This window comes from Watersipora subatra, chromosome 8, assembly GCF_963576615.1.
Source record: "Watersipora subatra chromosome 8, tzWatSuba1.1, whole genome shotgun sequence".
NCBI classification, from domain to species: Eukaryota; Metazoa; Bryozoa; class Gymnolaemata; order Cheilostomatida; family Watersiporidae; genus Watersipora; species Watersipora subatra.
Genome location: NC_088715.1, coordinates 54,380,821 through 54,397,011, shown reverse-complemented (window position 1 = coordinate 54,397,011; position 16,191 = coordinate 54,380,821). Strand labels below are relative to the sequence as shown.

General features: G+C 34.4%; 1 protein-coding gene across 1 annotated transcript; it reads left to right on the top strand.

The window, feature by feature from the left end:
* The first annotated feature begins 10,975 nt into the window (after window positions 1-10,975).
* On the top strand, window positions 10,976-15,060 carry LOC137402742 (P2X purinoceptor 4-like). Its single transcript, XM_068089246.1, has 4 exons — window positions 10,976-11,088; window positions 12,245-13,311; window positions 14,331-14,414; window positions 14,921-15,060. Exons 1-4 carry the CDS (start codon window positions 10,976-10,978, stop codon window positions 15,058-15,060), a joined length of 1,404 nt encoding a protein of 467 aa, XP_067945347.1.
* Window positions 15,061-16,191: the final 1,131 nt, after the last annotated feature.

The following is a 16,191-nucleotide window of genomic DNA, read 5'->3' as shown; positions in this document are numbered from 1 at the left end:
TACCATAACCCGGTTGCAAGTAAGTATATTAGTTGAAGTTGAAACCGGCTGTGTTCCATTTTATGTACATGGCCTATCCATCTCAAACTTCTTTTAGTAAGAATTTCAGCCAATAATGATAGGCTGGCCCGTTTCAAGATTCCTAAGTTGTGATTTTATTCTGCCACTTGATTCGTACAATGTTCCTTAGGTGGATTTTTTTAATTGAGCTTGATAAATTTTTTAGGTCTCCGTGTCATATTAGCGGGTTTACAGAACCATTGTTCAATACGCTTTACAGTTCACTCTGAATGAGACATGCTGGCGCTTCGAAAGTCTTTGCTGAAGCTTACCAAAATACTACCATTTTGCCAATTGATATACCAGCAGTACTTATAGTAGGTAAATAAATAACAAATTAACTTTTCCATAATGATATAATCCTATATTCCTCTGCTAGCCATGGAAAATTATATTTTTAGCTGTTATGGTATTTTGAAAAAAGCAAACGGAATTATATTTAGGCTGACAGTCCAAAAACTACAGGAATTTTTTAAGTGTCTTGTAAAACAGCATGGAAAGTTTTTTACCTACATGTACATGCAAGCTTTGATGCTCATTTGTGACATAGAAAGTTAGTTTTCTAGAGTGTGAGGCCCATTAAAATATGAGCCTAGTTGTATTTATAGCGATCTAATATTACTGGTCAATTGTGTGCCACATATTTGTTTGTCAATTTATGATGCCATTCACATTTTCCCAAAGGAGCTGCTGCTTGACGTGCTTTACAGAGGTTTTAGAATGTTTCTTATTCAGGTTAAAAATACTTGTTGATAAGAAAAAGAGCTTATAACTTCAAGTAGTTGGTTTATAATTTTGTTAGATTCATCTGTGTGTGTGTGTGCGTGCGTGCGTGCGTGCGTGCGTGCGTGCGTGCGTGCGTGCGTGCGTGCGTGCGTGCGTGCGTGCGTGCGTGCGTGCGTGTGTGTGTGTGTGTGTGTGTGTGTGTGTGTGAAATTTATCTACCTGTAGGTTATTTTGCATGGTTCACATCCCATTTCAATGCCAAAAAGTTCCAAGACATATAATTAAGCAAAACAACCTTTATAATAATAATCCATTGGAGTTTTAATTTGTCAGTTTCCAGTATTAAACGTTTGTTTAAGCAAGTGATAGGTGTTGTCGACTTAAAGGTAAGTCTAGGTTTAGTTATAAAAAACAAGATCAACAACTTTTATATACAGTGATATACTGAAACTGCCAACTTGTATGGTTTTTAATACAAGCTTTAGCATTTTAATCATTGCTTTAATAAATGGTTAAAGCTAAATTGCTGAATGTATATTTATCGTCAATATTTGATTATATACCCAAAATTGCATTAATTCACAGAAGTATCAATCTTTCAACAACCAAAAAAAGGTTAAAAACCTGAAATTAGTTATTGGACGATGATTTAAATTTTCAAAGCTGAAATTAGTTAACACATATACTGCTAAAACCTCTGCCGGTGAACATCTTGTTGCCATAAATACCTTACATAAAAATATATTAAGATATATACATGCATATGTATATCTTTATACATTAATATAAAAAAATGGTTTCCTTACCCCCGGTAATCCATATGGGTGATAACTTCTGCTCTAACTCGGGTCCGCTACCAGAGACCTGAGAGTTTGAGCACTCACTTCAGTCTTAGCTGTTCCCATTACTACACTTTTCTTTAACTCACTTGAATTGATTGCAGTCGGTATCTATGCAAGCCACATTTTATGCACAGGTGTTATTGCACCCAGTGCCCCAATGACTACTGGAATTACAGTTGTTCTTACACCTAGCATTTTTCCATTTCTTCTCCAAAAGGGAGATACAGTATTTCTTTACTTTTTCTTTTTCTTTGCTGGCTATGATGTAGTCACTGGGTACTGTTATATCTATTATAGTAGCCCTGTTATTCTTCTTGTCCACCACCACTTTATCCGGTTGGTTTGCTAGAACATGCTTGTTAGTCTAGATGTTAAAGTCCCAGAGAATCTTAACTTGGCCATTTTCATTGGCCTTACCAGGAGCTTTCCACCAGTTTTGGGGTTTATTAAGGCCATACTCATCACGTAGGCTTTTATAAACAACACCAGCAAAATGATTACGCCGCTCAGTGTTTGCGTTTCCTGCTAGCTGATTGCATCCACTGATAATGTGTTGGATAGCCTCAGGTGCATCGTTACACAGCCTGCATCTAGAATTGTTTTTAGTTTGATAGACTTTCGTTTGGAATTGCCTTGTTAGGAACACTTGCTCCTGAGCTGCCATGACTAGCGACTCTGTATTGGCCGTTAGGTTTTTTCTGTTCAGCCACATATATGTGTGATAGAGATCGTCAACCCACGATATTTGTTGGTGGCAAGCAACATGAAGAGGTTTCATATGCTAGTCCAGTTCCTCATCATCAGTGCAAAGCTATATTGTCAGAGCAGCTGATTGAAATTCAGCTAGCAACTTATTTGAGGTGGCCGTGGAGAAAGCATAAACTTTAACGCTTCGTTTTTTCTTTTTCACTGTCTGCTGCACATTTTTGAGTCCCTTACTTCCATATTTCCTATCGAGATACAGTTTAGTAGTATCAGATTTGGATGGAGTACTGCATGCATATATATATATATATATATATATATATATATATATATATATATATATATATATATATATATATATATATATATATATATATATACAGTAGATGCAGTATGAACAGTCTCTTGCATGAAAGTGCTCAATATTAAAATAGAGCGATGTAAAATTGGGTAAAAATGAAAGTTAAAGTTAAGTTTAAAACAACTTTATTACTAATAGTTTCATATTGCCATGCAATAATCATCAGATAAAATTGTTAGTCACGTCAAACAATTTATTAGAGTTCTTCTTTGACCAGAACTCTAATAAATTGTTTGACATGACTATGGGTAGCTATGACGGAGCGGAGACTTGTGAATTAGTAGGGACTTACTTACTGACCCAAATACCCAAAGAATTGACTTGCAGCATTGGACTATACAGAGACGACGGACTTGCGGTTTGCAAGGGTACACCCCAAGCTATAGAGAGAACAAAGAAACTAATATGCAACATATTTAATAAGAACAACTTGAAAATTACTATTGAGGCGAACAAACGATCAGTGAATTTTCTTGACGTAACTTTAAATCTACAAGATGGCAGCTTCAAGCCTTTCCAAAAATCCGGCAACACAATACTATATGTGCACAAACAAAGCAACCATCCACCTTCCATATTGAAAAACTTACCAGACAACATAAACAAACGATTAAACGCACTTTCATCAGATGAACAACAATTTAACAGCACAGTGCAACCATACCAAGAAGCACTCCACAAGAGTGGATACAACAACAAACTACAATATGAAACCAACATGAATAAACCTAAAAAACGTAACAGACAAAGAAAAATTACATGGTACAACCCACCATTCAGCGCCAATGTTGCAACAAATATTGGACAAAAATTCTTCAACATAGTTACAACATGTTTTCCAAAGAAACACCCACTCCAAGCAATATTTAATAGACAAACCTTAAAACTGAGCTACTCAGTAATGCCAAACATGAAAACAACCATTGATGGGAGCAACAAAACCCTTAATAAAACCAGTACACTACAAAAAGAAGACAATGAAAAAAGTTGCAATTGCAGACAAAAGAACAACTGCCCTTTGGAAGGAAAATGCAGAGCCAAAAATGTAATATATCAAGCAACAGTCAGCAACAATACAAACAACCACGTAGCGACCTACATAGGACTTTGCTCAACCGAATTCAAAACTAGATACAGCAACCATAAAGCCTCGTTTAACCACAAAAACAAACAACACCACACAGAATTGAGCAAACACATTTGGAAGTTGAAAGAAAACAACTCAACATACAACATAACATGGAAAATATTAGCTCAAGCACAACCATATACAAACAAGACAAAACGATGCAAATTATGTTTACTTGAAAAATACTTCACAATATGCAAACCACACTTAGGCACATTAAATAAAAGAAATGAATTGACTTCTAATTGCAGACATGCTAGGAGTTATCTTCTCGGTTACACTTAGCACTAAATTCCATGATTAACACAGCGAGCCCATTTCTGATATTTTGGCACATTCGGTAATGCTTTTCATTTTAGTACAATTGCGTCTGAGGAGTGCTTCGCACGAAACAGATTTGTAACGCAAATACTAAAAGTTTACTTTTTTCGCAATAATTTTTCAAATATATATATATATATATATATGTATATATATATATATATGTATATGTATATATATATATTATATATATACATGTATATATATATATTTATATAGATTTATTTATATAGATTTATTTATATATATATTACCTTATGCAGTTTGCTTAGCCAAGTAGATCAGGCTTTAGATTTGTTGATAAGTTGTTTAAATTAGCTCTCCACGAAAAGAGTTTGTGATAAGGCCAAAATTATGCCTGAGTAAAAAAACAATTTTATAATTCGATAAGAAAGAGTACCAGAAAGCTCACCTTAACTCGTAGCCTAAACACTGAAATCTCTGATTAGCTGTTTACCTATAAGGTTATGCACTTCCTTGCGCTAAGTCTTATGCATCAAAGCATACTCCCTTAGCCTCAGAACTTTGAAGTGGTTTACGCTGTTCTAATAAAATGCTTCTTTTATGCAGTTAGAAAATCTGCTTTGCATCTTTATTCCTAAAAACTTACATTAAAAATATATTTAACAAAATTCAAATTTAGCAGCACCCACATTTGTAACAAAAGGCTATTTGAGTTCAATTCAAACCATTTCAATAAGAACAACAGAAATCTTTTTTTTACTGTTACTGTATTTTAAGACTTTAAGCCAAACTTGTAAAATACTCATAAAAAAGCTTTACTGGTTTTTTTGCTGGCAATGACTTCAGGTCAGAGTATGTTAAATACTACAAAGTCTGTCATAGCTGAATTTGAGGTGGGAATAAAGCTGCAAAAAGGATTTTTGTATGAACAAATATTTTGTAAATGTAGGTGAAATCAGTAAACCTCAAATCCAACTCTAGCAAATTAAATAAATGGTTCTGTGCAACCCTGTTGTGTAGCTGATATCACTCCAGACTCGATAACAGTGGGTCAGTGATTTAATTATCATTGCTGTTTGCCAAGAAGAGGATCCCATCTCAAATACATATGGCAATTACATGTACAATTCACTTATGATACCAGGGTATTTATGATCGTAAGGTTTATATATATATATATATATTTATATATATATATATGTAAATATATACGTATATATATAAGTATATATATACATATATATTTATATATATACATATATATGTAAATATATACGTATATATATGTATATATATACATATATTTATAGATATATACTGTATATATATCTATATATATATATATATATATATATATATATATATATATATATATATATATATATGCGGCACTCCATCCAAGTCTGATACTACTAGATTGTATCGTGATAGGAAATATGGATGTACTATATGGAGGTAGGAACTGCATACAAAAAGCAATTTGTTAGAACAGAGTAATCCTCTTCAAAGTTCTGAGGCTAAGGGAGTATGCTTTGGTGCATAAGACTTAGTCCTAGGAAGTGCATAACCCCATAAGTAAACAGCTAATCAGAGATTTCAGTGTTCAGGCTACAAGATAAGGTGAGCTTTGGGGTACTCTTTCTTATCAAATTATAAACAGTTTTTTTACTCAGGCTTCATTTTAGTCTTATCACAAACTCTTGTCTGTGGAGAGCTAATTTAATTAACTTATTGACAAATCTAAGGAATGATCTATTTGGCTAAGCAAACTGCAGAAGGTAATGTAAATAAAAGATTAAATTGGTGCTTTGGAATTAGGAAGATAAAGATCTCTTATATTTAGATCAAGCTCTAGACTATTTAGCGTACAAGTTAGATAAAATGCCAGCATCTATAAACAGGTGGCTTTGAAGAAATGATTTGAATATTGCGCCAAATGAATTGTGTGAATTGTGTAGCCTGCAGGTTGTAGCTGGTACAGCCTCAAATTGATTTGAAACTGAATAAGCAAATTGCCATGCCATACTCGATTACTTAATTGAAGATTAACTCAAACAAACTTTTAGTGTATTTTATAAATAATTTTCGGTATCTTTTTATCATTCGCAATTTTTTTTGATAATTGAAGCGATCTGTCTGCCAGAATGTGTCGCGATTTAAATGAACAAAAATTCATCAGGAGTAAAATTTTTAAAGGCAAAATAGCTGTGAAATGATGCGTTAAGTTTCAGTATCACACGCTTGTATTCTGTTGGTATCTTTGCTACTACAGACATTATAATTGTACTTTCACTTGCTCTTAACATTTTAAACGTGATAAATCTCTATCGGTTTTAAACTTAAAACACTCTGACAGTCAGATCATTTCAAGTATCAAAAGCAATCGCAAATAATGGAGAAACACCAATAATTTCTGATAAAATCTACTAAAATTTTATGTAGACTCATCTTTAAAGTTTTGGTAAATTAAATACAAGAAACGGACATAATGCAGTCTGTTTCTTTGAAACTTAACACGTGAAACATGATCTGTATATCACATAAAAAAGCATGCTGCCTTAGTGTAAATGTATGCAACATAAAAGTCTGTTAATAAGATGGCGACCTTCAAGCAATAAAACATTTATGCATTTATTTGAGAATTTGGCAGCGTAATCAATATTAAGACAGATTTTCAGCTTTTGAGGGTGATAGAGTCCGAAGTGAGGTACAGTACGTGTAATCAGTAAAATTATGTTCAAATCAAGTTTCTAGAATGTTTGGTTGAAGACCTGACCTAACACCACAAAGCGGTGTAAGGCATGAACATCAATCCACGTATTCACGACAAAGCAACTCAGGAAACACCAAACCCAGATGCATCACACAACCTCATAAAAACACAATAGGCAAAAACTGAGGTATCAATAACTTACCAATTATGCTGAGCTGGGTAATGTAGGATTTAGAAGTTCGGTTCATCCAAGTTAATGTTTGGGTTTTCTGATTAAAGATACTGCAAGGCACTAGATATAATTTATGTATACTACTTTTAAAGACTGGCGTAATCAGCTTATACCCATAACAAAGGTAGAACATCCATGCAGGTTTTCCTCCATATATTTCTAGCGATGGCTATCCCTCTTGAAAATAAAGTTTTTGCTGTGGCTGTCACTTCATGTTATGAGAATTTAAATGCATCATAGATCTGACCTTTAGTAGGGAGCATGAGTTTTTTTAGTTTTATTTAATTTAGTGACGGTAAAAATAAAAAAATGACAAGGACTAATCATTTACATAAGAGTAAGATAAAAAGCGTAAACATAGAGTGTTTTACAAGACAACAGCTCCGCAAATTAATCTTTGCCGTGAAGCGTCTCTGTAAACACACTTTTTTGTATCTACTGTATATCTGATAGATCCATAATTAAATGGTTGATTAGTGCTAAACACTTTTGAAACTGCAATCGTTTAATGGATCGGAATCTAATGAGTTTTAAAAATTTTAAACTAGTATGACAGGGCATTCAATGTGGTGCAAGGTGGTGGTAAGAACTTTTAAAAGAGAGTTGTCGGTGTTTGCAGCAGAGTTTCTTTGGTAAAATACCAAACAAAGTAAAATAATATATTGACTGAGTAGGTATGTATGCGTCCTGCTGCTTTTAAAAATAATTGCCTGCCAGGATTGCGATACTAGGCCTGCAGTCAAGCTATGCATGGTCAGCACCTAGTGCGTCACAATATCAAAAGTTACATAACAGCTTTTAATATCAGTATTGTGGTGGATTTTACCGTGCCACTTTCACGGTTTCCCACAAGCCGAGTAATCACGAAGACTGAGTTGTTATCTGAGCATACAATGTATATTTACATAATAAATATAGTTGTATTAATATAAAGGCGTCATGCATACATAAATATTACACAGTATAAGGATAAAGTGTCTCTCGTATGCAGGGAGCTGCGCTGCTCTGCCTGCCTCTCCATCGCGTCTTATCTTTTATCTGCTTCATTGTTGTTGGTTCTGCCCACTAGTGGTTTTACTTCTCGTATGTTTGGTGGCTACATGACTCGCGTCACTCTGCCTTATTGCCGGCCCAGCCTCCGGGCGAGAGGGGGAGGCCTGGCCCGGCCTGTCACTTTGCCGTCACGCTGGCACCGGCTCTGCTCGCGATGCGTTTCCCTCACAATATATTAAAAGGGGACCAACGTTCCATTATTAGTGTAAAGGCTAACTTTTGCATAACATATAAAGAACAAATTAGATATCACATGTGTAAAGTATACAAATACAGTATGCATTCCATAAAAGGATTGTATAATATATTTGAGATAAAGTGTTGGAAACCTTCATCTGTTGTCAGGTTGGGCTTTTACAAATGATAGTTTGTGTGACATTTCTTGCGGCTTAATTTAACAGAATACTAATGCGTAGTATACTTGTACATGTATAAGGCAACAAGGAAGTTACCTAAAATTTGATCATATCCGGTTATAACAGTTTCCTTTCAATTTGGAAATTTGCCAACAGGTAAGATAACCGGGGCCCCATTACTAGTGCTAGTTTTGCTTCTTCTTATATAAACATTTGATTAGCAGCGAGGGGCCGCTTTTGTCACTTTACCATCATCCCACTAGCTTCATCTACACTTTATAGCCAAAGGTAAGCTAGAAAATACAAACTAAAACTATGCCTACTGCAATCTCTTTTTGCTAAATTTTGTATTATTTACCCTAAATCGAAAAGAGTAATCATAGCACCAGTGTAAGAAGGGCTGTCATGAAGTAGTTGATCAGTATAGGTTTCATTATCACTTTTCTGTGTATTTTAGTTTACGAACAAAAGTCAGCGGTTTGGTTGTAGTAAAATTATTAGCAAGATTTACATTAATTTCGTAAAAGCTTTATATTCTTGGTTATTTAAGACATTCGATCAAAGCTGTTTTGTGCTGAAAAAGGCTAGTAAGAATGAAAATACAAAAACTTTGGAGTTCAAAAAATGTGACTAAAATTATTTCTCACTTCACTATGGCTGAATAAGCTAGGGCATAAGAGTTTTGGCACCTTGATAAAATACAATATTTTCAATAGATTCATGCCAAAAGCCAGTTGTATTTTGGCTTTCATCAGACTAACTTTTGAGCAGTAACGTGTTAAAATGGAAGTTGAAACTGAGAGAGTTTGAACATTTAGTTTTGAAACAATTCGAGAAGTTTAATAAAAAAAACCAAATGACTTTAACTTTGCATAAATCTACTTGCATATATTCCTGCTACAGCAAAACATTGACATGCAAAGCTTAATTGTTCTGACATTTGCCTCATATGGTCAAACCAGCAAATTTTAAAGCAAACAGTTTTAGAAAAATACATCCTGCTCTGTTTAATTCACTTCAATACCCACAGAAACAATAATTATTATAAGTAATTTTTAAGACAACTAAACCAAAGAGTCAATTTGGCAATATGTATGTTTGCCAATAGGTTTGTCAGTGTAACTTATTCTCAATTACGCAAGATTAGTTTTCTCTGTGAACTCGACCAGACGAAAACTTCTCTGGTCATTTTGTCCAACTGACCGATTCCAATAGTCCGATATTACAAACTATAATCGGTACTGTCAGACTTGGAAATGGTGAAAGTAAGAGTCTGCCGCAAACAGCGTAACAAAAATGCATCATTGATTGAATCGCTGACAGGTCAGCGTGAGAAACAACGGGGTTAGGAATCATCAGTGTTAGAAGCATCGGAGCATTACGAGGACAGCATAATAGTAGCTTTGAAGCATTTCCACCCAGCTGCCACAAACAGCATTTTAAATCATGTGCTGATAAAAATATCAAGCATATGAGCCATTTAACCATTACAACTGATGAGAGACATTAACAAGCATGATAGATGTACTCCCAATTATGATTATCACCATTATGCATGAAGGAGATGTGTGACCATCTACGAATCAATTACAATTGTCACCACTACATACAAAAGAGAACAATACATCACAAGAACTATCCAATATTATTTTGCAGAGTGACAACGAGCACAAGCAGGGACACATATACATCAAACCATCAACCGATAGAGTATTCACAACACTTTTATATATATAGCTTATCACATCATTTATTATAGACAAAATGGCTTTGTGAAATCATAATATAATTGTGTATGAATTTTAATGTTATGAAAAACAAAAGAAAAAAAAGTTATATACTAACTATAGAATGCATCCTATGAAACATCTCTTTCTCTTTTGCCTTATGTTAGATAGATAACTACACATGTAGGTGTCTCAGGATGAGTATTATAGCAAAATCCATTTTCTATGATTCAGCTACTGACGGTTTTCAGGTTATGGCCAATCTTGTAGAAATTGTTGACTTAGTCTCTTAGCTTATTGACTTGTTAGCTTATTAGGATTTCCAACATCGTCATAGAATCCCAAAAAGATGATGTCAGATATCAGCTGTCAGAAAAGAATGCTGGTTGACATCGAAGTTACTAAAATAGACATTACAGGAATGTTGTGAGATACGCAAAAATGAACTCAGGCAGCCAATGACATTTGTCACTGATCCGAAAATGAGTATGTAAGTAGCCGCTGGCAGCAAGCCAAAGCATGGGGTGAACTGGCAACGAGCCAGAGAAAGGCAGAGCGCAACTGGCAGCGAGCCAGAGAAAGGCAGAGCGCAACTGGCAGTGAGCCAGAGAAAGGCAAAGCGCATCTGGCAGCAAGCCAGAGACAGTAACTTGGCAGCGAGCCAAGCAGCAAAAGAGGGCGCAGAGAGAGGCTAATATAAGCCATAGGAGCCTGCAGCAAACAGCCTGAAAAGGATCATCCCATTGAGGAGGAAACATTCAGCAGATATAATCTACCCAAAGAGCCATGAAACTACAAAGCCCTGAGAAAATAGAACTCATTCAGCCCCCTGCCAGCAGAAAGAGCCGTCATTACACGCCTCGTCACTACACGCCTCCTCGCTACACAGACGCAAACACGTAACTATTAAACATAGAAAGGCCATAACTAATAAATCTAATTATACCAGCGTATTGTTATTTTTGCTTTGGCTAGTTAGTATTGACAGCCTTACTGTTATTTTTGATCTAAAGAAAATAGAGTTTGCAGACACTTGAGAACTAACCACTGTCACATTCTTGTTGTTTATTAGATAACTGCCTACAATCAGTAGTAGGCCTTGCATCTCAAAACTACTTGTGTTGAACTTTGATACTTGGGCTCATCATTGCAATAGCGAGCTACTGTCAAAACAAATTGCAACGAGAACTATAGGAGTGCCAATCTCCATTGATTGAGCTGTTATTCCAATTTGGCCTCATAGCAGCAGTCTGAATTTTGTGGGCGGAAGTGCCACTTTGTCTGCGGTCAAAATTTGTCTTGGGAGAAATTGAACTCAAGGTCCAGAGGCTAACTATTACACATAGAACCATAGAACCATAACATCATTACAATCAGAGGAAACGCACAAAAACAATACAGTTTTCATTCTTATTTAAAATTCTTAAATATAATAAAATTTAATAATTTCAAATTTCTCCCTTGACAGTACAGAGCCTGAAAACTTCTATTCTTTTGCAAACACTTATCTACGACATAGATCTAGTTTCATCTAGCAACAAAGCAATGAAAACTAAAACTAACCAATCATGGAAATGTTCCCCCTTAGCACTTTAATTATAAACTCTGATTTAGCTTTATCGCCACACTTTTTCTCAAACAAATTTTGTTTCAAAGTTTTATTCCATGTTTCTGGAAAGGTTTTTTCCGGTATAAACCAGGCAATAAAGTGCTCAGTATATTCCATTTCCATTGTTACTTGATTTAGTTTAAGTACGATAGAAAGTTTCACTAGAATAGAAATGAACATTTTAAAATAGTCTTTGTGCTAGTCATAGCACCGTAGAAACTTTTAGGCTTTACTGTTAATCAAACATAAGCTTTTCTGCTGCAGAAAAAGTGTCTGAACCATTTACAGATTATTATTTTAGTGAAAGTCTGTTTTATATACTTATGTTGTGTCACGAAAACATAACATTAGTTGTAAAAACGCTATTTTTGAATGAAGTTTTGTCCTAGATAATCTTATAATTTTAAAGTAGTTATGCTAATAGCATACATCAATGTTTTTTGCAGAGAAGAAAGTCTGGAACATGCCATGGATATCTGCTCTGAAATACGCTCTTTCATAGTAACTTACGAATCAACTAGAAGGATTCGTCTTGAAACACCGTGTATCAACATTACCTTGTGGCTGATCAGAATTGCGATCTTTGTAGGTATATTACTAATATTAATAAACAATAAACTATATCAAAAAGTGGATACAGAGCCAATTTCAGCGTTCACCACAAAACTTGATGGAATTACCTACAGCGGTCCAATTAATGACTCGGAAAGAAGAGAACTTTGGGACTCAACCGACCTTCGTATTCCACCACAAGCAGAAAACTCGATATTTGTAACAACCAACTACATAATAACAAATGGTCAAGAACGGGCAGCATGTGCAGATGTGCAGGCAGAATCTACTAATTGTTCAACGGATCTAGATTGTCGAGACAGCGGTCAACCATATCAGGAGGCCAATGGAATGAGCATAGGCAAATGTAACATGACGATTGGATACTGCATAGTAGAAACTTGGTGTCCTCCTGAAGATGATACCTTGCCTAATAATGGTACAACAGCCGTTTTAAACTACATTCATGATTTTAGAGTGCTCATTAAGAACCATGTATACTTTCCATACTTTGACAAAGGAAGAAGTAACCTAATTGAGTCTATCACAGCTGAAAAGTTGAGAAATGGTTGCCACTATGACCCTGATCATGACCCCTACTGCCCAATATTTCAAATTAAAACTATTGTTGGCCTCGCAAATAGAGAATCATGTAAACCTGATCCTGAAGAAGATGAAAGGTTGTTCAAGGAGATGGCTATTAGAGGTGGAGTGATAGCCATAACAGTAGAATGGGACTGTGACTATGATTTTGATGAAAGTAAATGCAAACCAACTTATAATTTCTCCCGTATCGACAAAAATCACCAGCAAAGTCCATTGGGGGGATATAATTTCCACCATGCTAAGTACTATTTGGAGAACGGAGTTGAGAAACGCAAACTGATTAAAGCATTTGGTATTTTATTTCTTCTGCGTACGGAAGCTTCTGCAAGAAAGTTTGATTTTTTTACCTTTATGGGTAATTTTGGCTCTTATCTGTCTTATTTTGGAATTGCCGTAATTATCACTGATTTCCTTTTATTATATGGACACAGTCATCGCAAATACTTTAGAGAGAAAGTTTTTGGTTCAACAGTAACCTCTGCCGATATAGAAGCTAATAGTAACTCTGACAACAGCAAATGTTGGCAGCCTCTGCGAAATGTTTGTGCTAGCTGTCAGCAAGTAGACTAGTCAGCTCGCTAGCAAAAAACTTTGTCAGCTCGCTGCTAGCTGACAAAGATTTTACTTGTTTTTATTACTTGCATAAGACTAAACAGTTCTAAACATGATTAATTCAATATTTTGATATCGTTGTCATTTTTAAGTTCAGTTGTGGTGAAGCTTCAGTGTTTATTGTCATTTTGACACTCAGAGCAAATTGTATTGAAACTAGCTGAGTAAAGATTTATCTCTGTAATGTCGGATTCAAGTATGCTTGCTCAGTACCAATTTAGTTATTATGTTGTAGATTTTTATAGCTTGATTGATTCTCACAAATTAAATAAAAGAAAATTTTTTTGAACATCTACATGTATAACTTTAGCTATGGCAAAAGGTTTGCAAGTAATCCAACAACCACGCTGAAAGATCATAAAACTGTGTGCAACCAGACTATGATTTTAAATATTTTCTGGAACATCTAATCATTAATCATACTTGTAACAATGCTTGTCCAAAAATAGAAGTCAAAATAACACAGCAAGCTTTGAGAAATATTTTACTACATAGTTTTTATGTTTTGTCACATACACTATTTCTTGGCGTATTAACAGGTTACGAGTTCATAATGTTTTATTACTTATAGAAAGTCTTTAGCAAATTTATAAGCGGGTAACTTATAATTCAATAAATGACATTGTAGTTTTATTTGCAACTTAAGGAACTATTAGATTCTCTTGATACACTTGAAGAGTTGCACATGTCATAATATCACTAAAACATGCATTATGATACTGAATAAATTATTTTCTCCATAACAGAATTCCTGTTCTGCAGGTACAGCAGAATTCCTGTTCTGTAGGATGATTCAGGATGTTCAGCAGATGCATCTCATTAAAGGCTGGTCTACACTCTATCTCTGTATGTTGGCGTTGTCCTTTTTGGGGTCATTTGTTGAGTATGTGCATACATATTAATATCTATTTCGAGGGCAAAGCGACTTTTTTGTCGCTTTTCGATACTCCTTCAAATGGTCAGAGCGACATTTTTGTCGCTATAGTAGCATATTTTTTTATTGCGGCTTTTGGTTTGCTAAAAGCTGTTTTTTGTTTACTTTTGTGATCGATAGCAAGCTACGATATATTGGCTTCGATTAGCCTCTAAAAAATTTTTCTATCTGCACAAAACGATCATTTTTAGCAGCAATAAATGAATAAAAATTGTGAAAAAAAATTAGTAAATCGCTCTAAATAATTTTTAATTATTTTTTTTGTTCTGTTTTAGCCGTTATTTACTGAAAGCTTTGAGAGTTTTAATTTAGTTTATCGTCATGACGACTTCTAAGAGAACTCTCCGTGATTATTTTAATACAGCAAGTACTAGTACCGGAGTTACTAAGAGAATCACAGCTGACTGTGACTTTTTAGATTTAGTAGCCAAAAACGACAATGAATCAGGTTCAAATTGTGATTGTAATTATTTTACATATGGAAGTGATATTGATGAAAAAGCTGCTAGCAGTAATGATGAGGTGATGCCAGTGCCTGGAAGAATACTACCAATATGAAAAGAGATAAATCTCCTACCATTCATCAGTTTGTAGTAGTGACAGGTCAGTATTTACTCCGGTAGATGCTGTCTGATTGGTACAAAAAGACAAGAATAAGCACAGGATGCAAAGACTGTGATGTGGGTCTTTGTAAAGGAGAATGCTTTTAGATATATTATACAGAAATTGTGCTTATTAAAGTGAACACTTGTATCATAAAAAGATGTACAATATATATATATATATATATATACATATATATATATATATATATATATATATTTATCTTGGTAGGTCTACATTTATAAATATTTTTATGTTATACATTTTTATTCATTTATAATATATAGATATACGTACATCTGGACATATACATGTATACATATGCATGTTTATACATAGATATATGCACACAATAACATACGAAAGAGTGTATAAACCTTTTTAAAAAAATTGATTTTCCAGAAAACTAATTCTCCTAGGGAAGTCTGATATAGTCCTGAAAATTTGCTCGCGAAAGGTTTAAATATTTTTATGTATATTTATAAATATATGTATAAATATATAATTTTTTATAAGTGTCGATAATTTGGTGAATGAGTTTATAGTTTTTGGTTAATTTTCAAAACATTTATTGACAAGTTATACTTATAACTACATGTAATTACAGGTTTAAGAATTAAAATTGCACCATGCTTTGACTTTCAGTTTTGAGCACTGTCCGATTTTCTAGATGTACCTTAAGGGCTACGTGCGCCATAATATCACAAAAACATCTACTATTGATTGAGAGATATCTTCAACATACAACTTTCAGTGATAAACAAACAACAAGGTAATAAATCTATTGGGTATACTCTATGATGAATCCATTAAAACTACTTTAGCTTACACACAATTAGTTTTTCATAAAACATGGGCTTAAGCATCATAGCCTAAGAACATGAAAATCTTCACTATAGTAAGTATAGTCTATCTATGACCATCCATCCATCTTTCAAAGACTGCTGAGAACGAGGATTGTTTCAAGCAAGAATCAAATTTAGTTATTCAGCTTCCCAGCCAGGCACACTTCTACCTTTCCCCACTCTACCATCTTGCTGCATTGGGGAGTAATTGCGCTGATTGATGAGTAATTGAGAGTAATTG